This window comes from Balaenoptera borealis (assembly GCF_965194805.1).
Source record: "Balaenoptera borealis genome assembly, chromosome: 1".
Lineage (NCBI taxonomy): Eukaryota > Metazoa > Chordata > Mammalia > Artiodactyla > Balaenopteridae > Balaenoptera > Balaenoptera borealis.
In genome coordinates, this window is record NC_138860.1 from 82382167 (window position 1) to 82406285 (window position 24119).

Consider the following 24119-nt stretch of genomic DNA (forward strand, 5'->3'; position numbering starts at 1 on the left):
TGGGTAAGGGCTAGAGTCAGTGGACATGTGAAAACTTCTTGAGAAAGCATCAGAGGAAAGCAGAGATGGGTAAGGCATGGACTTTGGAGACATGCCCAGGAACTCTCCTTACTAGCTGTAAATCCTTGGGCAGTCACTCCTTTTCCCCTCTTGTAAAACAGGGATAGAAATGCTTCCCTTGCAATGTTGCTGGCTGGGGTGGGGTGGTGGGGGGCGCGTGGGGACATGGTAGGGGGGTTTAGAAATATTTGCAGGATACCCTGACTCAGGAAGTGCTCAGTAAACGGGAATCCTTTTCTTTTTAAATTGATGTTAATTTATTTACAATACTGTGTTAGTTTTGGGTATACAGCAAAGTGATTCAGATATATATCAATATATATATCTTTTTCAGATTATTTTCTATTATAGGTTATTACAAGATACTGAATATAGTTCAATTAACGGGAATTCTTACCACAGCCTTTTATGCCCCCAACTTGCACATTGAGACACAGAGGTGACATGTAGCTAACTGTTCAGCCTTCTCAAAGGAGATAAATAGCCCCAGGAGGACCAGGAACACATCTCAATCATCTTTGAATACCCAGAGCCCAGCTTAGCCAAAGAAGGCCTTTATCAACCGCCACTGACAATATAAATGAATAGCCCAGCACAAAGAACCGAGGTGCACAGTCAGCTTCCAACAAAGGCTAACTCATTTCAGTCCAAGTGAAAGGAGAAGGTGGCAATCCGGCCAGCTTCTCAAGCGCCGAGTTGGCTCGGTAGATTCCATCAGGCCCTACCACGGGCTAACACCAGCCCTTGGCAGAGGAACCTCAGCCAGCTTTGTCCTTTGTGATAGTGCCACCTAGCGAGGCCCCGGAGGCACTGCCACCTACTCCTGGCAATGCCAGGACCACTGCGACAAGGTGTTAGCCGGTGAGACTTGGGACTGGAATTGTGGTCTCCTTTCATCTTATTGCTTGGTTAATGGTTTAGACTAGTGCTGCTCTCCTTTCAAGACCCGGCAGAGGAAGCCCGTGTCGTCCCTCCCCACCTGCCTCGTCCAGACCCAAGGAATCTTGATAAGCGCGAAGAGTGAGCTATCGTCTACCCGTCGTACATTAATTGACCACCAATCCCTTCGTGATCTCCTCGCATCCAATCCTTGGGAGCAGGCAAAGCAAGCATTATTATCCTCATCAAAGTCATCGTACAGATGAGGAAACTGAGGGAAGGTGGTTAATCCAAGTGCACGGAATGTCCGATAACCCAAGCCTCCTGTAACCGGGTCCCTGGTTCCTTCCCCAATCACACGCCCCTCATTTCAGTGTGTCCCCAAGGGGGCAAAGCGTCAGGGACCCTGCGCCAAGGACAGGCGTGTGAGCGCAGGATAAATACGGTACAGCGGCGTCCGCAGCTCTCCCACTTTCTTTTCTGCCCACCAAGCGCCCGGCACGTTCACAGCGGCTCAGGGCGGGGGAAGAGGGGCCCAGAGCAGGAAACAGGGTCCCGCGCGGGTAGCCCCTGGGAGCACGCGGCGCCGGGTCACGTGAGAGGGGAGAGGCGGCGAGGGCCGTCGGTCGCACGCACGTACGCCGTACGTAAACACGCACTGAGGCGCTGAAAGCTGCGAGCCCGAAGCCCCCAGTCACATGTGGAGGGTGGCAGTGGAGAACAAGGGGGCGGGAAGGAGAGAGGTGTCACGTGAGGGAGGTCAGAGCAGCGAGGTCACGTGAGGGGGGACGGAGGCGGGGCCGCCGAGGAGGAGGAGGAGGGGCGCGCGGCTTCCGGCGGCTGGGGGGGGCCGGAGAGCGGAGGGGGGTGGGGGGGCCCTGTCCCGGAGGTGGCGGCGGCGCCATCTTGGCGAAGGGGGGATCAGGAAGTGTGGACCGCGGCGGCGGCGGCGGCGGCGGCGGAGCCCGGAGCGGAGGCCGGAGGCTCCCGGCCCGCCGGCCCCGGAGCGGACCGGAGCGGAGGATGCAGCAGCCGCAGCCGCAGGGGCAGCAGCAGCCGGGGCCGGGGCAGCAGCTGGGGGGCCAGGGGGCGGCGCCGGGGGCCGGGGGCGGCCCGGGGGGGGGCCCGGGGCCGGGGCCCTGCCTGAGGCGGGAGCTGAAGCTGCTCGAGTCCATCTTCCACCGCGGCCACGAGCGCTTCCGCATTGCCAGCGCCTGCCTGGACGAGCTGAGCTGCGAGTTCCTGCTGGCTGGGGCCGGAGGGGCCGGGGCGGGGGCCGCGCCCGGACCGCATCTCCCCCCACGGGGGTCGGTGCCTGGGGATCCCGTCCGCATCCACTGCAACATCACGGTGAGGATCCCCTCGCGTGTGCGTCTCTGGGGGGCTCTTGTCTGGGGCTCAGGATCACCCCACACAGCTTTTTGCTGTCGAAAGACCTGGGAGGCCGAATCCCCTCTCGGGGCTCGGCTCCTTTTCTCCAGGTTACACTTGTTTCTCCTGTGCACCCAGAATCTCTACTCTTCATGGTCAGGGACACCCCGACATATGGCGCCTCGACTACCCCTTTTCACTAACCCACCCACATCCCAAGGTTCATGATTTGGGCCTATTTGGGCTACTTCACGACTTTACCTTGACCCCTGGGAATGCCCCTGTCCCCACCACTATCATCTTAAGGTTCCAGGTCTCTGCATTGACCTTAGCTGGAAGGACCTGGCTTGGAACTCTGCAGATTTCAGTGATGCCCCCTTCTCAGTAGTACCTTTGATTTAGGACGTTGCCACCTGTGAGATCCCTGCCCAGGCATCTCTCATTCAACTCCTCTTTGCTCTCTGAATTTTACCAAGTGATGGTTTGCAGTTTAGTGACTCCTCTTCTTCCTCTCCTTTGGATTCCCTTTTATTCTGGTGTAACCTCTAACTCTCCTCCTTTTGCCCCAGCTGGTAGCTGCCACTCCCCTCCTGTTCTCTATGGATATCTCCAGTTGCCCTGGGTTGTTGGCTTTCCTGCTCATGATGGTGATGTGCAAGGGCTTTCCCATTTATTCTGAGCGGTAACAGTTCCTTTTCTCCCAGTGAACATCATTCCATCCTAGGCGTGCAGGACTAGGAGACACCTTACCTCTCCTGCCTAGGCTACCCTCAAACATCCTGTGAAGAGGGTTGGCCTCTGATAATCTGGGAATGCCTGATACCGCATGGTATAGCACTTACAGTGATTGATACCACCTGGTGTGATAGTGTTCGCCCTGCTGGGAGCACTGGATAGCAAGCCAGGAGACAGTACTTAATCCAGGCAGGCAGACTGCAAATGGGAGTAGTCTGGGGAAAGACAGACTTGTGAATTGTGTGGCACTTTGGGGCCTGAATTCAATTTACATGGTTCTTGTTTTCTATCCCTTTCTTCCATCAAACCAGGTCAAGGTTTGATGAGGCAAGCCTCAGCTTGGGTTGGATGGTCCCCCCCACCCCCAAAACTCGTGTGTTCGATTTTCCTCTCCCATCTTTTTTCGTACTAAAAAGTTGAGATTGCAGGACTTGGTGTGGTTCCGTGAGCTGAAGACTTGAGCATCTGATAATTTGTTTTCCTCCAGCATTGAGGATTAGAGCCATGGCAGAGTTAAGACCCCTGGTAGAAGAGGATAAGGTTTTCTCAGCATATGTGGAAACTTCAGGGGTCGATTTTGTACCTGAATTATGCTTCCAATTGCTTAAGGGTAGGTTTGCCCCCTTCTAGCTGCCTTCCCAGTTGCCAGAGGCCATCTGCTGTCTTTGTCCCTGGAAGGAGGTTAGTTAGAAGATTCTCAGTCAGACTCTGTGTGGCCCCTATAAAGAAGACTTGGCCTGAACTGGCCCCCTTGGTTTGGGCAGAGGGGGGGAGTCTGGTCAGGCTGCATTTGGCACCGTGGCTCAGGAATGCTGGGAATGTTAGTAGCGTAGGTTTCTTTCTCCCAGCCTGCCATGTGGAGCCCTACAGCCTACGCCTGGACTGAGAGGGTGGCAGTTTCCCAAGGGAGAGGTGGGGAGAAGTGGCCTTTGAGGGGTTCTGTTGGGAGTGAGGTGGGAAGATTCTTCCTGCTACCCTTTCACGTTTAGGTTCTGGAGACATAATCTAGTTTCTAATCCCTCCTTCCCCAGCTAAAATGAAAGTAATCTGTGGTCTTTGCTTTTTTTCTGTCAGTGTGATTGTGATGAGGTGATCCCTTCCTCAACTGGTTAAGGGGGGTCAGGGGCCTCTGTGTTGGGTGTGGGAGAACTTCAGGTCTGGAACTTGTAGAGGCAGCACAGGAGATAGGAAGTCTCCCTCACTGTTAGCAGGGTTTGGCTCTGCTGCTTTCTCTGATGTTTACTCTTGAGAAAATAAAGAAAGGGACCGGGCTTCTTGCAAAGGGTCCTCCCAGGGACTTTTTCTCCTGGTCTGGGATTTGTTGGGAAGCTGCTTGGTTAGATAATGACCTGCTGCACTGGGCTTGTATGTGTGTGTTTGGGGGGAGAGGGGCGGGGGGAACGGTGGAGAGCAAAGGGACTAGAAGTCTTGGTGCGTGGCAGGCAGGCAAAATCTAGCTTTCCCCAGAGTCTCCCATCTTGACTGCTCTCCCTGCTCTTTTCCCCTTAGGAGTCATACCCTGCTGTGCCCCCCATCTGGTCAGTGGAGTCCGATGACCCTAACTTGGCTGCTGTCTTGGAGAGGCTGGTGGACATAAAGAAAGGGAATACTTTGGTGAGGGGGCCAGGGTGTTGAGGTGGGAGTGCATTTTCCTCCTGTGACACCCATGCCATGAAAACATCCTGTGAAAGGCGTCTCTGGAAAGTGGGTGGTGCAGTAGCCTGTACATTTGAGGCAGACGTCTTAGGGGAGTTGCTTCCTGAAGCCAGAGGGAGAGCCTTGCACCAGTCCCAGGGTTCGTCCCCTAAGCTCCTCCCCATGGCCGTGTGGTCTGAGTTTTAGAGAACTAGGTACCAGTTTGGGGGCTAAGACAAGAGCTCACCCACGTACCTGTCCATATTGGGGTGGGGAAGGAGTGTTTGATATCACTGTGGTCCCCTACCCCCAGCTATTGCAGCATCTGAAGAGGATCATCTCCGACCTGTGTAAACTCTATAACCTCCCTCAGCATCCAGATGTGGAGATGCTGGATCAGCCCTTGCCAGCAGAGCAGGTGAGCAACGGAGGGGCTTTGGACCCTGTTATGCAGAGTTGCCCCACAGACAGCACTCAAAAAAATGCATGTTAATTCAGATGAAGCTGCAGTAGTTTCTCTCCAGCCCTACTCCAAACACGTACACATATCATGACTCTTGGCCTCTTCTCCAGAAGGGAATCTAGCTAAATGGGGCACTAGTAGCTTCACCTCTCTGATCAAAACTCACTCTCCTGGGCAGGATCATCCCTCATGGGGGGATATGGGGGGGGATTTTTACAATTAGCAGTAGGTAGCCATTGGGGACCGAGGTCCCTTGTTAAGATCCAAGAATGCAGTATCAGTCTAGAGATGATTTAGTAAAGGAGGGGTTCTTGAGGAGATAAAACTGGGATTTGTGAGTTAGGTGACAGAAACAGCCATTGTGCTTCTCTTTTATTCTTTGGCATATGGTGGTAGAGGAATAATGGGCTGGTAGTGAAGTCATTCCCTAGGCTGTTGCTTCCACTCAGTTCTGGCTGATGGAGAGGCTGGTAGCATTATGGCCAGGCGCACAGCTTCCAGACCCAGAGGCTCAGGGGGAGTAGGTCAGAGGCTGCATTCTAGGAAACCACCGGGGTCTCATCTCCCTCTTTTCCCTCCCCACTGCAGTGTACACAGGAAGATGTATCTTCGGAAGATGAAGATGAAGAGATGCCTGAGGTAGGCTTCCACCCAAGGCGGCACTGGTAGGAAGCTCTTTCCGTCAGCAGCATTGACTGCCCACTGTGTACAGAGCGCCAGTCTAGACCTGGGGAGAGAAAAATACCAAAGGAAATAAAGACAGATTTACTGACCTGGAGGAACAGCAGTGTAGTAGAGGAGGAGACAGGGCACCCGTATCCAACCACTGAAGACAGTTAAGTGCAAATCTGTTTACACTTAATAGTCAAGAAGTTAATCGCAGATGGCTTTGTAGTCAGACCTGAGCGGGCATCCTGTATCTCCTAACTCTCTTAATTGGGGAATTTTACCTACTCTCACTAAGCTGCAGTTTTCCTTATTTATAAAATGTGATTATAACAACTACTACATAGGGTTGTCTTTAAGATTAAATAAGGGATTGCATGTAAAATGCTCCATTCAGTACATGATAAATGCTAAATAATTTATCTGATATATTCTCTAAAAACATACTTTTGCAGAATGTAACATAACGGTTAAGAACTTGAACTTCAGAGTCAGACAGAATTTGATTCAAATCTTAGCTCTATAAAGAGGTGTATGACTTCAGGCATGATAACTAACCTCACCTAGACCTCGGCTTCCTCATCTGTAAAATGGGGGTAATGATAGAATAATGGCATGGTGGTTATAAGAATTAAATGAGCTAGTGTGTATAGCACCTAGTACGGTATCTGACATATAATTAAACATTCAGTAGATATCAACAACTAATGTAGTATTAACATATCTTGCTAGAGTGAGATCACTGATCACTTTGTTTCTCTGCACTGAATTAACATCCCAGGTTCTGCAACTTCTGTAACTCTGTCAGGGTCTTAAGTCTCACAAAGGGCTGGGGATTCCTGAAACATTCTCCTCTCAGACAGCGGACAGCCCTCCCGAGTCTGACTGAGAGGGGCTGAGTCCTGGCTATAGGCTCCTCCCCCATGTACAGTGAACTACTTCCTCACTTAGAGCGGGGCAAATAGGGACTAATTCTGTTCTTGACCTCTACCATCTGCCTTTCTGGACCTCCTTCCTTATTTCCATCTTGGCACTGGGTACCTCTGCATACCTCATCAGGCCCAGCACTTGGGAAGGCAGGAGATTTCTGATCCAGCTTTCTCCATTAGACCTGGAGTCCTGGGAACTCCTGGGTACAAAAGTCACCTGATGAAACATGAGCTTTGAGTCACAGCGTCAGGCCAAAGTCATTCTAGGAATTAAGGAAGAGTTTCTGCTGCCAAGGGAGAGCTTTAGGGATGGTTGGAGCAGGGTAGGTCTGGGGAACAAGAGAGCTGAGCCTGCTCGCTTTCCCTAGGCCCTTACGAAGTTCTGCAGCTTGAGAATTGAATAGGAGGAGAGATTTGCCACAGCCTTTAGATTGTGGACGGAATGGGACTGGGAGTCTTCCAGCAGTGGAATGGGTATTTTACTCATTAGCATGCCAGATAAGACTACTGTTCCTTGACCTGCAGCTCTAGGTCAAGTGGGACTGGGAAGGTGATGGCCCCTCTCCACAACGTGTGTTGGTTTCTTTCCTCCTCTATCCCACTCCCACCCCACACCCCCCCCAGGACACAGAAGACCTAGATCACTATGAAATGAAAGAAGAAGAGCCAGCTGAGGGTAAGAAGTCTGAAGATGACGGCATCGGAAAAGAAAACTTGGCCATACTAGAGAAAATTAAAAAGAACCAGAGGCAAGATTACTTAAATGTACGTGCTCTCTAGGGAGAAGCTGGGCCAAGGGGTCGGCTGGTGCTGGCTGGGAGGTGGGAGGCATCGAGCATCAGTCTGGGGAACAGAATCCACTTTTGGGTGGGTTATGGGTGTGCCTCATCCTTGCCTAAATCCTGGCTGCCAGACTGCCCCTGAGGTCTAGTGTGGTGTTTCTAAGCACACGACCGTGAGATGTTCTGTCCTCCATCCCTCCCTTGTAGGGTGCGGTGTCTGGCTCGGTGCAGGCTACTGACCGGCTGATGAAGGAGCTCAGGGATATATACCGATCACAGAGTTTCAAAGGCGGTGAGTTTGCCTCAGAGAGGGGTCTGAACACGAGCTTCTCATAAAGAAGGACATGGTGGTGGCAGCAGATGCACGGATGCTTATGCAAGTTTTCAGGCCAAGGATGGCACACCCCCACTCCAGTGGCTTAGATTGGATGCATGTCTATCTGGGGTGAACCTGGAGCCTTTGACCTTTTTTTCTCTCAGCACGGGAGAGGGATCTGCATCGGGGACCACTCACCACTTGGACCATCACCTAACGACACCCATTTTCTTCCCTCCTTCCAGGAAACTATGCAGTCGAACTCGTGAATGACAGTCTGTATGATTGGAATGTCAAACTCCTCAAGTGAGTGGGGACTGTGGGATTGGAAAAGAAGTTGAGTAGTGAGTGGAGCCACTGTGGTGGGAGTCTCCAGGTCCGTCCCAGGGAGCGGGTGTGGGCAGTGGCTTGGCCCTCTGCTGCTCGCCCAGGGTTGGTGGGAGCCTCGAGGCTCCTGAGCTGGACCTGGAGCTGAGCCTGAACTCGTTGCTTCCTAGAGTTGACCAGGACAGCGCTTTGCACAACGATCTCCAGATCCTCAAAGAGAAAGAAGGAGCTGACTTCATCCTACTAAACTTCTCTTTTAAAGTAAGGTCTTCCTTTCCAGTCCGTCCCTGGCCTAGGCTTCCTTCTCCACCTAACAGTGCTGCAGAGGGCACTGGCCTCCCCTCCCTGATCGTTGCCTCTGTCTCTCTCAGGATAACTTTCCCTTTGACCCGCCATTCGTCAGGGTTGTGTCTCCAGTCCTGTCCGGAGGGTGAGTAGCTCAGTAAGGGCAGAGGGTGAGGAAGGGTGGGGAGCTTTTGCCAGTCACAGCTGACTAACCTTTCTTCTGCAGGTATGTTCTGGGCGGAGGTGCCATCTGCATGGAACTTCTCACCAAGCAGGTGAGCCTGTCTCTCATTCTTGGCCTGGCTGGCCTGGGCAGCGCTAGGCTGAGCTTTAACCACCCACCCCCCGCCCCCCGGGTTGGGTGATGGGCACAACGTGGCCCTTTCATTCTGCCTTGCAGGGCCTGTGCCCACTGACCTGGGCAAACAGGTGATGGCCATTCTGGGAGTGAAGGGCAGGGGCCCTTCTATAGGTGCAGCTGCTCTCTGGAGAACAAGCGTAAGGTTTCTCTGGAAACTCTCCTGACTTGTTTGCTTTGTCCCTGTTGTTACTTAGGGCTGGAGCAGTGCCTACTCAATAGAGTCAGTGATCATGCAGATCAGTGCCACACTGGTGAAGGGAAAAGCACGAGTGCAGTTTGGAGCCAACAAAGTAAGGAGCCTGGACCTGGGCCTGGTGGGACTGGCTGGAGCCATACACACTTTAGGCCACTAGGAGGCCAAGGCGGCCTTCTTTTAGGGACTGAGAGGATAAAATCTGTGGGCTGGCAGCATCAGATGAGTGGGCCTAGGATGCCCGCAGTGGGAACAGGAGCAAGGCCTTGGCCTGAGGGGCAGCCTAGGACTTTGGGGAGGGTGCAGGTCTGGAAAGGGAAAGCTAGGGGACTGTGCCCTGAGGGGACCTCCCAGGTGGAAGGTATTTAGTGTGTCAGCAGAGCATGGCGCTGGGAGCTGGGACTCCTGGGTGGCAACAAGGCCACAGCTGGCCTTGCTTGGTGGCCTGATTCAGTGGCTTCCTCTCCCCAGTCTCAATACAGCCTGACAAGAGCACAGCAGTCCTACAAGTCCTTGGTGCAGATCCACGAAAAAAACGGTGAGGCTGGCGCCACAACTCCAGATTCGGACCTTTGCCAAGCCTGAGGTTTCCACTTCCAGCCAAACAGCAAGAACCCCTTTTGGTTTCCGAGCGTTTACCACCCATTAACACAGCACCTGCCCCTGTTCTCCAAAGAAGTCAGTGAGGTGGAGGCTAACGTCCGCCACCTCTTCTCCAGTAAAGCCCCAGCGGTCCATAGCGCCGGCAGACTCAGTGCTGCCCCTCTTCCCCACCACCCTGTGAGAAAGCTCATCCCACTCTGCTGTCATCTCAGGTTGGGCGCATCATTCTCCCTTTCCTTATAATCTCCAGGTAGGCAGTTTCTTACCTTCCCATACACCTTCTCCCCGCACTGGGGAGCCCTTTCTAGACTCTTTTCACCTTTGACCCTGGAGATGTCTTCAGTGATTGGGGCCAGGAGGGTGGACATCAGTCTCCACCTCACTGTGTTCTTCGGTTTCTTTGCAGGCTGGTACACACCCCCGAAGGAAGATGGCTAACCCGGGAGTGCCATCCCCTTCTTCCTTCCCCAGGCACCACTGGACCAATTACCTTTGAATGCTGTATTTGGATCTCACGCTGCCTCTGTGGTTCCCTCCCTCATTTTTCCTGGACGTGATAGCTCTGCCTATTGCAGGACAGTGATGGCTATTCTAAACGCTAAGGAAAAAAAAAAAAACAAACACAACTGTTTCAAGTACTCAAGACTGACTTACAGACCAACCAACCACCTGGCTGGAACCCTTGCTAGCAGGCATTCTTATAAAAGAAACTTTCGAGCCTCCTTATATTGCTGGAAACTCAGCTGTGCTCCAGACTAGAGCCTCCTTACCTATGCTATGGATTTTTAATTTATTTTCTCTTATTTCATGTACACTGCTTTTTTTGGTTACAGTGTATGATGGATGTGTATGAAAAAAAAAATGTATCTTTGGGAAAACAATTACAGTTTGTTAATTTGAAGATGCTGGTCTTGACTCATCTTTATTTTTAATCCCCATGTCCCACCCCACCCCCACTCCTGAACTACTTGAGCAGTGGGGGAGGGGCACCAAGTCCTCCGTGGCTTTGGTAGCTATGAGGGGCTGCGCTTCACTGCTAAAGCCAGAGAAAGGTGGAGCTGAAGCACGCACCTGGCTCGCCCCTGAAGGCCTCTGGAGTGACCAGCACTTGTACACCTGGGAATGCAGAGCCTGGCCTGCTGAACCACAAAGTAGTAGACTGAAATGATGAACTTAATTCTTAGGACTACTTTTCTAGTCACAGATGTTTTCAAATTTCTAAGAAAGAAATAACAAGGAGGCCTAAGAGGCTGCTTCACAGAACTACTTTCAAATGAACTGAGTAGGGATGCGGGCAGAGTCTCAAGCATGTATGTGACCTTTCTGGTCTCAGCAACATGCTGTGTAGCTAACACTCCAGTGTTCACTGGTTCCCCTCCCTCCCAGCAAGTGGCACTGAAGGGTGATGGTTGGTAGCTCCCTTGTTGCCCCCTCCCGTCTCTTGCTTCATCTGGTCGTATCAAAGAGGAGCCGTGTGGCTTGGAGACTGGGGATTCTTTTAAGGCACTAGTAAGGTGGGTGCTACTGGAAAGGGTCAGCTTTAAGGGGGTTGGTCTGTGTACCTGCGTCCTTACCTCAGGCTCTGAGAACTGCTGGGGAGGGGAGTCTGCTGAGCTGAACCGTAGGTGCCGTGTCTGTTCCTGCTATTGAAAAGTACAGGCGTACTGTTTGCATGTGGTATGCGCTGCCTGCCTCCTGGTCAGTGAGCTTGCTTTGAGGCAGAGGCAGCCTCTTTGGACCTACTCTGCCTACAGACTGGATGGTGACAAACGCCAGAGGCCAGGGATGGCTAAGTGAAGACACTCATCTTAGAAAGCCCAGACTTAGGACAGCCATCTGGGAACCTGTAAGATGCCAGAGTTCTGTAATGCTTTGTTTGACACAGCAATTTTAACATTGGTCATTTCTCCCCCTTTTAAGGGATTGTAATGTTTTGCTGCTTCAGGTGGACGGAGAGTTCACCAGTCCCACTCAACGCTGCTCCTACTCCACCACACCACCTGATACAGGGTGCTAATTTATGCTGAGGTGGAGACAAAGAGGGGACCCAAGGGGGAAACTCATTTCATGAAGCTGCAATCTGGTTTTCAAGGCCTCTGAGGCTTTCTTCTGAACTTATCACCAGCCCTGGCTGGAAAGTAGATTGTGTTTTTAGTAATGTGTACTGTGATCTGTCCTCAGTATAATGTATTTTGTAATGTATTTTTCTCATCTACCAAAGGATGAAACAAATAAAATTATTTAAATAGTTTGGCTCTAATCAAATTATTTAAAGAAATAATGGGATCCACATTCACCGGATGTCAAGGGAAGCACCAGCTCCTGTGCGCTATAGCTATATAAACACCAACTCTAAGAAAGTCTTCCACTTTTCTTGTCAAACCTAACAGTCCCTTTCATAACCTTACATTAGGCTCCTAATGAAGTTACACAGCATTAAAAAATAAATAAATAAAATCAAGGCCACATCATCCTGAACCAATGTTCTGTCCACTAAGAAGGCAAAGAGAAAGGAAAGAAAACTTATACCCACACTACCAAATGTAAAATAGCTAGTGGGAAGCAGCCACATAGCACAGGGAGATCAGCTCGGTGCTTTGTGACCACCTAGAGGGGTGGGATAGGGAGGGTGGGAGGGAGGGAGATGCAAGAGGGAAGAGATATGGGAACATATGTATATGTATAACTGATTCACTTTGTTATAAAGCAGAAACTAACACACCATTGTAAAGCAATTATACTCCAATAAAGATGTTTAAAAAAAAACAACTTATACCCTATGCAAGTGTGCATCTATAATCCCACGCAGTGTCCACACGGCCGGCACACGGCAGCTTCCCAGTCTCGCTGCTTCGGTTTTAGAGGGCAGCACTGGGGAGGGGTGGCTAGACAGAGGAATCAATCACCCCAAACGTGAAGCATGCCAACATTTATTCACCAAGGCGATGCATCAATGTTTAAATGCTCCCTACCTGATTCTACAACAGAATGCCAGGAAAATTAAGCAGTGGGCCCCTCCATTCTCCAGAATCTGTCAGGGCAACTTATATCATGCTCTGAGGGTACAAAGAAGAGACACAGGAAAGAATACACTGGTTACATCAGACTTTCAACCTCATGGAAGCGTCCCATGTTTGGTTCAAATGTTCACGCTGAGGTGGGGGACGGAAGGCACATGACAAACTGAGAAGTGAGCTGGGGGAAAGGCAAAGGGGAATCCAATCAATCCTGGGCACCGCTGTGGCCTTTTTCACCCCCAAGGCCTCAAGAGTGAAAGGGTAGAGCAGGCTGAATCTAGACACAAGAAGAAACATGCCGATTGTAGCCATGTTATTTAAATTCTTCAAACTTCAGGATGTGTAACTGGAAGAGAAAGAGAAAATCTGATTGGGAAGGAAGGACTGCCCCCAGGTGGTCCACCCAACCCCTGGACAACTTCAGTTTGTTTCCTCTAAGGGAATGACAGGTAAACCCGCAGCATTCAGGCCGAGGCCAGGGCCTGCAGCTGAGACCCTGGGAGGTGGGGGAGGGGAGGGGAGGGGAACAGTAGATACACAGCAGTTACCTCCAAATTCAAAGCACCAGTGATTTTCCCTTTGAGGATGCGATGGATAACCTGATATGAACTCAAAATATCTGTAAAACAAAACACAACAACAAAACCTTGGTGGCACTTGGTCAGGCAGGAGGAGCAAGGAGGGAAGTGAGAAGCCGGGGCTGCAGGAAAGTGTTCTGGCTGCAGACCAGGTCCTGTAGGCAAGTCTCTGCTAGTTAGTGCTCACTCCCTGCTGCCAGGATATCGTGAGATAATAAGCCCTGCAGAGGGAGGAGAAGGGGAGGGCAAAGTAAGAGCAAGTAAAAGGAGGCATTATTGTTGTTAAAATAATTACAGGGATCTGGGATTTTACATTCCCTAATGGAAATTCTGGAGACAGAAAACTGTGTTCACTCAACTCTGCTCTGAGAGTTTTGGCTGGAGAGATGGAGGTTAAAAGGCAGAGAGCCTTTTTACCATGACGAGTGCGCATTCCTACCTGCTGGGACAAGGCAGGGCAGGGCGCTGGTCAGACACTCACCTTTCTCCAGGACATCTGCCCTTATTCAGCTCCCGCCATCCCCCCAAACTCTGGGACTGTTTGTATGCATGAAACTGGCTCATATCAAGGGTCAGACCTCAGTTCCACCCCCAGCTATGCCATTTTCTTGCCATGAAACGTGAAGAAGTCCCTTTCATTTTCCTGAGGCTTACTTTCCTCATCCATAAAGGGAGAAAAATTGTACACCTGCCCACCTGGCCTCGGGGCCATCTCAAAGTCCACAAGAGAGCTGAGAACCCCCATATCCGGGCTGCACACTCTGGCCCCTCTGACAGGCTGGGAGCTGCTCTTTGGGGCAGGGGCTCCTTACTCTGGGCCACCCTCCAACACCCAAGCAGTCAGGTTCAGCCCACCAGAAGCTCCCAGGTCCTGTCTGCTGGCACTGGCATTACTCCCCAGGCCGAGCAGCAGGGGCCCTCTTCATGCAATGACCCAAGGTGACCTCTGGGTGGTGCCCATCAGCCTAGCAGGGAGGCTTGGCCCTGCACTTTGGGGAGGTGCTTTTCCATCTTATTTTGTGTGTATGTGTGTTTCTTCACATCCACTTCTCCTCAGCCCCCAAAGCATTCTTTCACTCTTTCACATCTCACCTAAACCCCAGTCTCGAGAAGGGGCAGAGCAAAGAAGGGGCCTCTCCATTTCAAGGGTGTAGAAACTGAGGCTCCACAGGTGCCTGGATCTATAGTAACAAACACCTCACACTATACACAAAAATAAACTCAAAATGGTTTAAAGACTTAAACATAAGGCATGACACCATAAAACTCCTAGAAGAGAACACAGGCAAAACATTCTGACATAAATCATAGCAATATTTTCTTAGATCAGTCTCCCAAGGCAAGAAAAATAAAAGCAAAAAGAAACAAATGGAACCTAATGAAACTTTAAAAGCTTTTGCACAGCAAAGGAAACCATAAACAAAACGAAAAAACAACCGATGGACTGGGAGAAAATATTTACAAATGATGCGACCAACAAGGGGTTAATTTCCAAAATATACAAACAGCTCATACAGCTCAATATCAAAAAACAACAACCCCATCAAAAATGGGCAGAAGACCTAAATAGACATTTCTCCAAAGAAGACATACAGGACTTCCCTAGTGGCACAGTGGTTAAGAATCCACCTGCCAGCGCAGGGGACACAAGTTCAATCCCTGGTCTGGGAAGATCCCACATGCCGCGGAGCAACTAAGCCCGTGCGCCACAACTACTGAGCCTGTGCACTAGAGCCCGCGAGCCACAACTACTGAGCCGGTGCACCACAACTACTGAAGCCCACGTGCCTAGAGCCCGTGCTCCGCAACAAGAGAAGCCACGGCAATGAGAAGCCCACGCACCGCAACGAAGAGTAGCCCCTGCTCACAGCAACTAGAGAAAGCCCGTGTGCAGCGACGAAGACCCAATGCAGCCAAAAAAATAAATTAAAAAAAAAAAAAAGACATACAGATGGCCAACAGGCACATGAAAAGATGCTCAACATCGATAATTATTAGAGAAATGCAAATCAAAACCACAGTGAGATATCACCTCACACCAGTCAGAATGGCCATCTTCACCAAGTTTACAAATAATAAATGCTGGAGAGGGTGTGGAGAAAAGGAAACCCTCCTACACTGTTGGTGGGAATGTAAATTGGTGCAGCCACTATGGAAAAAAGTATGGAGGTTCCTTAAAAAACTAAAAATAGAGTTACCATATGATCCTGCAATCCCACTCCTGGGCATATATCCGGAAAAGACAAAAACTCTGATTCAAAAAGATACATGCACCCCAATGTTCATAGCACCACTATTTACAAAAGCCAAGACATGGAAGCAACCTAAATGTCCATCAACAGATGAATGCATAAAGAAGCCACAAAAAAGAATGAAATAATGCCATTTGCAGCAACATGGATGGACCTAGAGATTATCATACTAAGTGAAGTAAGTCAGACAGAGAAAGACAAATATTATATGATATCACTTATATGTGGAATCTTAAAAATAATACAAATGAACTTATTTACAAAATAGAAACAGACTCACAGACAGAAAACAAAATTATGGTTACCAACGGGGAAGTGGGGAGGGGAGGGATAAATTAGGAGTATGGGATTTATAGATACACACCATTATACCTAAAATAGATAAACAATAAGGATTTACTGTATAGCACAGGGAACTATAGTCAATATCTTGTAATAACCTCTAATGGAAAAGAATCTGAAAAAAATATATATATGTATAACTGAATCATTTTGCTGTAGACCTGAAACTAACACAATATTGTAAATCAACTATACTTCAATTTAAAAAAGAAAAGAAAAAAATAAAGTAACAAACAGCACATCGGAGGAGATACTGAGTCCAAATGCTCTAACCCCTATCGTTGGTCTTCAAATTCCAGTTTTCTTCTACACAGAATGCTTCTCTGAAGAAATCTTAAGCAAAACTCGATGTACATGAAACAGATGGAAGCTGAGCCACTCTGGCAGAAGCGAGACTGGGAGGCTTGCCCTCCCCTCACTCCACCCAGAGAACTCAGCCTTCGGGCAGCACCTGAGGTTCCTTTCCAGATCTGGTTGCTCAGAGAGACCAGGTGTGAAAACCAATTCTCAAGAAGCAGCTTTGCAAGGGGCAGACGCCGAAAACTGGGGTGAGATCAAAAGAATAGAGGCTGAAGGGCAGGCATCCTGAGGGCCTCGGCTGCCCCGGACGCCATTCCCGCCGAGGTCCCAGAGGCGCTCACAGCATCTCCTGTCTCCGAGTGCTCAGGAGGGTGGAGGGCACCTTACCTTTCTCCAGCATGAATGGCTGAACCAGGGGGGGGATGGTCCAGAAGTCGTCACTATCCAGGCTGCGCAGGGACTGCACTGGGATGGTGGCCAACTGGCCGAAATCGATGAACATGACAACAGCCCAGGAGTCCACTCGGTCCAGCACCCAGCACCTGGCCAGAGGGAGGGAGAGGAGGCTTGTCCCACCTGGTGCCACGCACAGCAGTCCTCACAGAGAGGGCTTGAAGGTCGGGGCTAAGAGGAATGGGAGTTTCCTACGCTGTTCCCCACCTTGGACGGAGAGGTGATCAGAGGAGAGATATCTTGAGAGAGGAAGCAGCAGCAAATAAATGAGAGTCCAGAGGATGGAGAAGCAAACCTGCAGCCCTGCCTGGCACACACCCGTTCCAGGCCCGTCCGTAATCACCCAGTTGGTACTCGGCCAGACAGCGGGTCCCGCGCCGCACAGCCGAGTCGTGCAGGTAGGGCTGCTGCTCCTCCGCCTCGGCCAGGGCTCTGGACAGCGCCTGCATGTTCTGGTGCAGCGTCTGTGGACGGTGCAAACGCCATGGGCCTCGCTGCCTGCCCCACATCGCACGTCTGTCTCTGCAGGTGTCACCTGTTACATCAGCACCGCTGATCCACCCCAAGGGAACTGAAGGTATGACGTGGGAGAGAGAATGAGGCTCAACCAGGGATCAGAGTGCGGCCACTCTGGATGTTCACCGCTGACGGGCCCCCATCACCATGCTTACCCCAGCAGGGCCCCATGAGGTGGCACCGAAGCCCAAGAGGACCACCAACAAGCCTGTACCTCCGTGACACGCATGGCCCAGAAGAAGGGGGTCTGAGGGACAATACTAGTCACCAACAGCCCCACGTCCCCGCCGATGCCGTGGACGGTGGCCAGCCAGCCCAGGTCTCGGAAGCATTCGCTCAAGAGCAGCACCCAGAAGGACCCTCTGCAGGAAGAACAGGGAACGAAGGGAAGGGAGTGAACACAGGAGTGATTCAACCAACACCTGTCCTGGAGGATGCTGGGCAGGAGAGTCACGCTGACAAGAGGGCTGTGCACCCCCCAGGGTGGGAACAAGACAAGTGCCCAAGTAATCATAACGCGGAGCAAAGGAAGCACCACGCCAGGGGACACAGGGGTTGGAGAAGAGACAGAGGGAAATAAAAACACACCAGGGAACTCCACCGAGAGAGACGGGCAAAAGCCTCATTGGGCTGACCTTGGGCCTGCCTGAGTGATTCATGAACCTCAAGTGATGCAAGTTTGGACCGTCCACAATGCAGGACACGTCTGCAACGCCCAAACCACTCCTCCCTGTGTTTAAGCACATGCCACACCTCATCCCACCACTCCACGAACTCTATCGCCTAAGTCACACACGGTTAGAAAGGCAGACCTGCCACTTTAGAAAAACGAAACAAAAAACACACATCCTATAGCATTTCAAGTCAAACAGAATATTCTGGCATCCCTGACATTAAGAATGGTGTCTGCCGTTAAAGCAGAAGATGTGGTGGACATGCCGATCTCATGGCATCCAGAGTAGGGGAGAGTCACAGGCCATCACTGTACAGAAATGGAGACAGACTGTGTAAGTCACTGCGGGTCACAGCCTTACAGCCTGGGTCTGACGCAGGAGTTCCTGAAAACTTTATCCCCCACCCCAGTACCATCCCTGCCGCCACCCTCTAGGGACTGAGCAGACGTTTATAGTTGTCCTTTGCCAGCGGCCTCTCTCCACCTCTGCTCACCTCATTTCCATGGGAACTGCAAAGATGCTTGTCCTCGGTTTCTCTGTCTCACAGGGGTCAACAGAAGCTTTAGGAGTGAGCTGTGTACAAGCTGGGAAGCAGAAGGTTGTGTTCTGCAGGCACCAGGGCTGTCTCAGAGGACCGTACCCCACCTGCCCCCCAGAAGGCCCCGGCCCCACCCTCAGAGGCAGGATGAGATGGGAAGTGAAGCTACATCCTTCTAGGTCTCGGCCTCCACATCCTCAGCTGGGTGGGGAGGGTTTGCTGGATGACATTCTTTAATCAAGAAAGCATCCTAAGGAGGCTTCCCTGGTGGCGCAGTGGTTAAAAATCCACCTGCCAATGCACGGAAAACAGCTTCAAGCCCTGGTCCGGGAAGATCCCACATGGCACAGAGCAACTAAGCCCGTGCGCCACAACTACTGAAGCCCACACGCTTAGAGCCCATGCTCCGCAACAAGAGAAGCCACCAGAATGAGAAGCCTGCGCACCGCAACTAGAGAAAGCCCTTGCGCAGCTATGAAGACCCAATGCAGCACCCCCAAAAATAAAAATTAATTAATTAATTAATTAAATAATTAAAAGAAAGCATCCTAGAGGAATAAAAAGGGATATTTCCTACACTGAGGGGTCAGCGTGGGACAAAGCTGGAAGGGAGGCTGGGAGAAGTGAATCAGGAGCTGCAAAGACATGTCCTGGGAACAGATGGCAGCTCATGATCTCACCAGTGGTTCTGGCAAATCCTTGACCAGAGGCCTTCTCCAAACCCTAGGGAGAGAAAGAAAAGGTATCACTCAGGCATAGTAGTATTCGTTTCACTGGTTTACATGTTGAGTCTCTCCAAGCAGATCTGGAGACAGCGCAGCAACAGCCCCTGTGCAGACACAGGCTTCAGCTGACTTTTGGGACTCCCTCCAGTTTCTCCTTTCTCTTGGGTGGGGGGTCCTGAGTCAACCAAAGACAAGAGGTTCAAGGAACAGGAAGGGAGGAGGGAGGGAGGTGCTGCCGGTGGTGCTCGTCGGCACCTACAGGCGCAGAAGCCCAGCACTGCTTAGCCCGGGAGGCCCCTGTGGGCACTTCTTAGGGGAGAAAGAGGTGGAAATGGTTACTCCGGCAGCAGGGCTGGGTGGAGACAGAAAGACTACAATCCTGCAGCCCTCAACCCACACTGGCTTCCCTTGCTCCACCGTCCACACCTGGAAAATCCCCCGCCCTGGTTACACCCACGGATCTGCCCGCCCTGCCACTTCGCTACTTACCCCACTCCCCACTGACCGCTACCTGAGAACACATGCGGCCACTGTTCTCAAATGGACATGCCACAATCCCATGGTAAGCCCCTAGTGAGTTTCCTTTCCTTCCCTCCAATGGACGACACCTCACCCCCTCCTCTCTTCAAACCCTCCATACTCCCCACCCTCCGCCCACTCTATGAACCTGCCTCTTCATCAGGAGAAAACTGGAAGCAACTGGATGGGAGGCCCCTCACCCTCTCACCACCCAAACCGCCGCCCCCCCAGCCCCGCCGCCCCTGCCATCCCTCTGTTACCTTCTCAGAAGAGTCTGGCTCTGGGGCTGGCACTGTCTCGCCTTCTCGAGGACAACACCCCCGCAGCCACGGCCCTTCTCCTCTACTGCCATCTCTCTCCCGGTGGACACCTCCCACCAGGAAAAAAACATGCTCCATTATCCATGTTTGCAAAGACACTGCCTCGCCCCCCACCCCCTCTGGCGAGCACCTTTCTCTGCTCCCTTCACTGAAAGGGGTGTCTAGAGTCCCATCTCCTTCCACGCCTGACATTTTATCTTCAGCTCCTTCCAGTCAGGCCTCCCTGAAGCGGCTCAGCCACGGTCTCCGTGTTACCGAATCCTCCACGTCCTCCATTCTGAAATTACCGGCAACATCCCACCCATCCCCTCTTCTAGGAAACATTTCTTCTCTTGGCTTCCTTGACGCTGCACACATCTGGTTTTCCCTCTCTTTCCCTGGCTGGCCCTTTTCAGCTCAACCAATACATGCTGGCACAACCCAGGACTTGGTCCTCTCCTCCATCTACCTTCTCTCCAAGGTCATCTCCAGCTCCACGGTTTTAGGTATCAACAACAGACCACAGACTCCCAAACCCAGATCTCCAGCCCCAAAGACTCTGTGGAATTCAACTCCAACATGGAGACGCCTCCTTGACAGGCCAACCAAGAGGTACACAGACTCAGCATGTCTAAAACGGACCCTCCGCAAGCTGCTTCACCTTGGCTTTCTCAATTTTAGTAAGCTGCATCATTATCTACCTAGCGGCTCAGGCCAAATTCATCTCTCTTTCTAGCTCTGCATCAAATTCATCAGCAAGTCAAGCCATCTCTTCCTCCAAAACACACCCAAACCCACACACTCCTCTCTCTCCATCTCCACCACCCCAATACTAGCCATCACCATCTCTTACCAGGACCGTAACAACAGTGTCCAAAGACGCTGCCACACAGGCTCCTGCAATCCAGTCCCCACCCAGAAGACACAACCTCTTACAAACCAAAATCAGATCACATCACTCACCTGATTAAAACCTTCCAACACCTTCCCATTGTGCTTACAAATAAAATTCAAAGTCTCCAGGTGGGCTCACCAAGGCCGCCATGATCTACCCTCCTTCCCACTGACCTCTTCTCTGCCCACTTACCCCTTTTCCCCCCATGTCACACTCTGAGGCATTTGTAGGTGGCCCCTCTGTCTGGAATGTTCTTTCCCTGGTCTTACCCATGATAGGCTGATTTGTCATCCAGAGCTCAGCTGAGAGGTCGCTTCCTCACAAAGAGGACTCCCTAAGAACCATCTAAGTGACCCCTCTCCTCTCTATCACATCACCTTATTTCAGTTCTCTGTCTTGTACTTACTATTGAGACAGGCTGGGCCCTGGGACCCTTTGCTGCTGTGCTTGTACCTGGACACACGTCTCCTCGAGCAACGAAATACAAGGAAACTATAAGGGACTAAAAATAACTGCATGCATATGCAGTAGGGGCAAAGATACAAAAAAGTCGGAAAACCCAAAACCCAACTGCCACATCTGAAGAGCCGGGAGCAAAAGCAGGGTACTGCGCAAGCCCCCTGAACACAGCACCACCAAAGGGGTGGGCAGACCACCTGAGCCCCCCTCTGGCCTGAGCGCTGGACGCACCCCTACCCTCACCCCATATATGGAACCAGCTCACCCTGCTTCGGGGAACCGGCAAGGGAACCTGTGGCTTGTTTTCACTCCCCCCGCTGCTGCAGGAGGGGCCCCAATAATGCCTTGCGTGAATTTCTTGTCTGGCCCGTTATCAATTTCTATTGATTAAGGAGGCCAAGAACCCTGGTTGGTAACACTATCTGACATTTTCTTTTTTTTCCTCTCTCTCTTTTTATTGGGGGGGGGGCATTTTCTTATTTATTCACTTATTTATTGGTTCACTATATGTGTCTTTCCACTGGAATTTAAACATTATGAGAATGTGAATCACATCTGTCTTTTGATAATTACCTTCATTGCTGAGGTAACCCCAGGGCCCAGAACAGTGTCTGATACATATTAAGCTCTTAGTAAATATATGTGAAAGAAAGTGACAGAAGAAAAAGAGAAGGAAGGAGGGAGAGAGGAGAAATGAACTGGGGCAAATTCTTAATCTAAGCCTTGGCTTCCTCTTCAATACCATGAATCACACTTGATGTGAGGATTTAGTTGGGCCAGTATCTGTTCAGGACATGACATGAAATAGGTGCTTAATAAATGGAAGCAGGGGCTTCCCTGGTGGCGCAGTGGTTGAGAATCTGCCTGCCAATGCAGGGGACACGGGTTCGAGCCCTGGTCTGGGAAGATCCCACATGCCGCAGAGCGACTAGGCCTGTGAGCCACAACTACTGAGCCTGTGCGTCTGGAGCCTGTGCTCCGCAACAAGAGAGGCCACGAGAGTGAGAGGCCCGCGCACCGCGATGAAGAGTGGCCCCCGCTCGCCGCAACTAGAGAAAGCCCTCGCACAGAACGAAGACCCAACACAGCCATACATACATACATACATACATAAATAAATATAAATGGAAGCAGTATAAGAGAGGTTAAAAGTGTAGGTTCTGGAGTCAGACTGGGCTCCAATCCTGGTCCCAGAACTGACTGGCTCCTTAACTTTGGCCTGGTTACTTGGTGTCCCCATCTGCAGGATGGGAGAGTAGCAGCACCTACTGCTGTATTTAAACAGGTTCACACAGCAAAGCGATCAGAACACAGCTCGCAGTGAGCCCTCCGTGAGTGAACTACCACTGTCAACCGATGGGGCCCAAATCAAATCTCCACGCTAAACCATTCTGCCCCTGCTGCTTACCTACAACAAAGCAAAGTGACAGTGTTAAAAACTGTCCTCTAGCCAAGCACAGAAGGTGCCTTTTTATTTAGACTCTCCTAAGACAGTTCCAAATACCAATCCCAAGAACCAATTATCAGCAATGGTTTCAGGCTAAAAATTATTATTAATACAGAAACATTTAAAACCATTTGGGGTCTAATTATTATTCCCTAATGATTTAAGAGAGAAATATAACAAGCCTATTTTGCCAGTTTGTGAAATGAAGTTTCAGAGGAAAATCTATACAATTATCATTCAACCACCACAGCAGACACGTCATCCAAAAACAACCCTCAAATTTCAGGATGTCTGCAGCACAGAAGTGGCCACCTGGAAGCTACAGAGATCAAGGCAGCACCTCAGTAGCTGCCAAACTAGCAGATTTTAATTAAGTTCTATTGTTGCTATAAGCACAGTTACTCTACGCCCAATCAATCAACAGCTGTTAATGGTCTCTCTACTTTGTTCTGGGACATTACTACCAGCTGGTCAAGCGTTCCAAGAGGTGGCCTGGTCCAGAATCATGCTGGTGAGTCCCAGCAGTGGGAGAGAAAACACAGGGCACACAAAGGTCAGCGGCCAGAAGGCTTTTTGGGGCGGGGTTGGGGGAGGGTCCCATCCGGTTCCCCCTGCACACCAGGGAGAAGCTCTCCAACCAGTGCTGGGGGGTGCGGGGCACAGGCCTCACGTGACACTCAGAAAAGTGGTGGCCTCCCTGAGACTGCTCACCGCCACACCCCTGGCCCACTGTGGTCACCCTGGCCATCACTTTTAAGGCCCTGTCTCTACCTGGGGAACTGCACCTGGAGTCACCTGAAGGGCACATCCACGTGGAAATTTAATAGTTACAGCTTTAACCCTCAACTGCTTCCCTGCCACCTAGTACCACACCTTGTACTTCACAGATGACAGACACAGACCTTGCTCTCAGGGAGCCACACTGAGTCACTCCACACATATTTATAAAATGCGTACATTCTAGACATGGCCACCATGAAGCTCACACTCTTGGTGGGGGCAGCAGACAAGAAGTATACAAAGAGGTATAAGGTTAATGACCATAAGGGCAAAGAAGAAACGCAAGTCAAGGAGAGGGGACAAGAGGGCAGGGGTGGGGGAGGGAGTGATGGCCGAACAGACGCCTAAATGGAGTGAGAAGGCAAACCCACAGACGCCTGGGAGACGAGCCTTCCGGCTGGGAACACCTGAGGCCCTAAGGTGGGGACGTGCTTGGTGTGTTTGGGGAATGGCACTGGGGCTGGAGTAAGAGACACTTGCATCTCTTACCTGGACCACCTGAGACAGGTCTTCTGCTTCCACTCTGGCCCCTGGAGTCTATTCCACAGGGTCCCTTTAAAACCTAAATCTCGGTGAATAGATGAACTAATGGTGGCACATGCATACAACAGAATACCACTTAGCAATAAAAAAAGAATTGCTGATGCTGCGACCGCATGGATGAATCTCAATAACATTCTGCTGAGTGAAAGAAGCCAGACACAAAGAAGCACATATGGC

General features: G+C 51.0%; 2 protein-coding genes across 2 annotated transcripts in view; one reads left to right on the top strand and one right to left on the bottom strand.

Annotated features, from left to right (window-relative positions):
- Nucleotides 1–1829: 1829 nt before the first annotated feature.
- Nucleotides 1830–10506, top strand: UBE2Q1 (ubiquitin conjugating enzyme E2 Q1). Its single transcript, XM_082357836.1, has 13 exons — nt 1830–2289; nt 4555–4659; nt 4994–5098; nt 5732–5782; nt 7363–7503; nt 7728–7812; nt 8082–8142; nt 8334–8424; nt 8535–8593; nt 8675–8723; nt 9004–9099; nt 9474–9540; nt 10012–10506. The coding sequence occupies exons 1-13, from the start codon at nt 1963–1965 to the stop codon at nt 10041–10043; spliced, it is 1269 nt and encodes a 422-aa protein (XP_082213962.1). The 5' UTR covers nt 1830–1962; the 3' UTR covers nt 10044–10506.
- The window catches only part of TDRD10 (tudor domain containing 10), a 44864-nt gene continuing 30916 nt past the window's right edge, over nt 10172–24119 (bottom strand). The window contains exons 5-11 of the mRNA XM_082366422.1: nt 18956–18998; nt 18231–18321; nt 17278–17425; nt 16866–17011; nt 16482–16636; nt 13171–13241; nt 10172–12968 (exon numbers count right to left, since the gene is read on the bottom strand). Coding sequence (XP_082222548.1) covers nt 12936–12968; nt 13171–13241; nt 16482–16636; nt 16866–17011; nt 17278–17425; nt 18231–18321; nt 18956–18998 — 687 coding nt within the window. The 3' untranslated portion in view covers nt 10172–12935. The remainder of the gene's footprint in view (nt 12969–13170; nt 13242–16481; nt 16637–16865; nt 17012–17277; nt 17426–18230; nt 18322–18955; nt 18999–24119) is intronic.

Coding starts and splice junctions, on each gene's coding strand:
- UBE2Q1 (XM_082357836.1), top strand. CDS start 1,963: ATGCAGCAGCCGCAGCCGCAGGGGCAGCAGCAGCCGGGGCCGGGGCAG. Junction 5,783..7,362: donor AAGATGAAGAGATGCCTGAG/GTAGGCTTCCAC, acceptor CACCCCCCCCAG/GACACAGAAGACCTAGATCA. Junction 8,594..8,674: donor TCTCCAGTCCTGTCCGGAGG/GTGAGTAGCTCA, acceptor TTTCTTCTGCAG/GTATGTTCTGGGCGGAGGTG.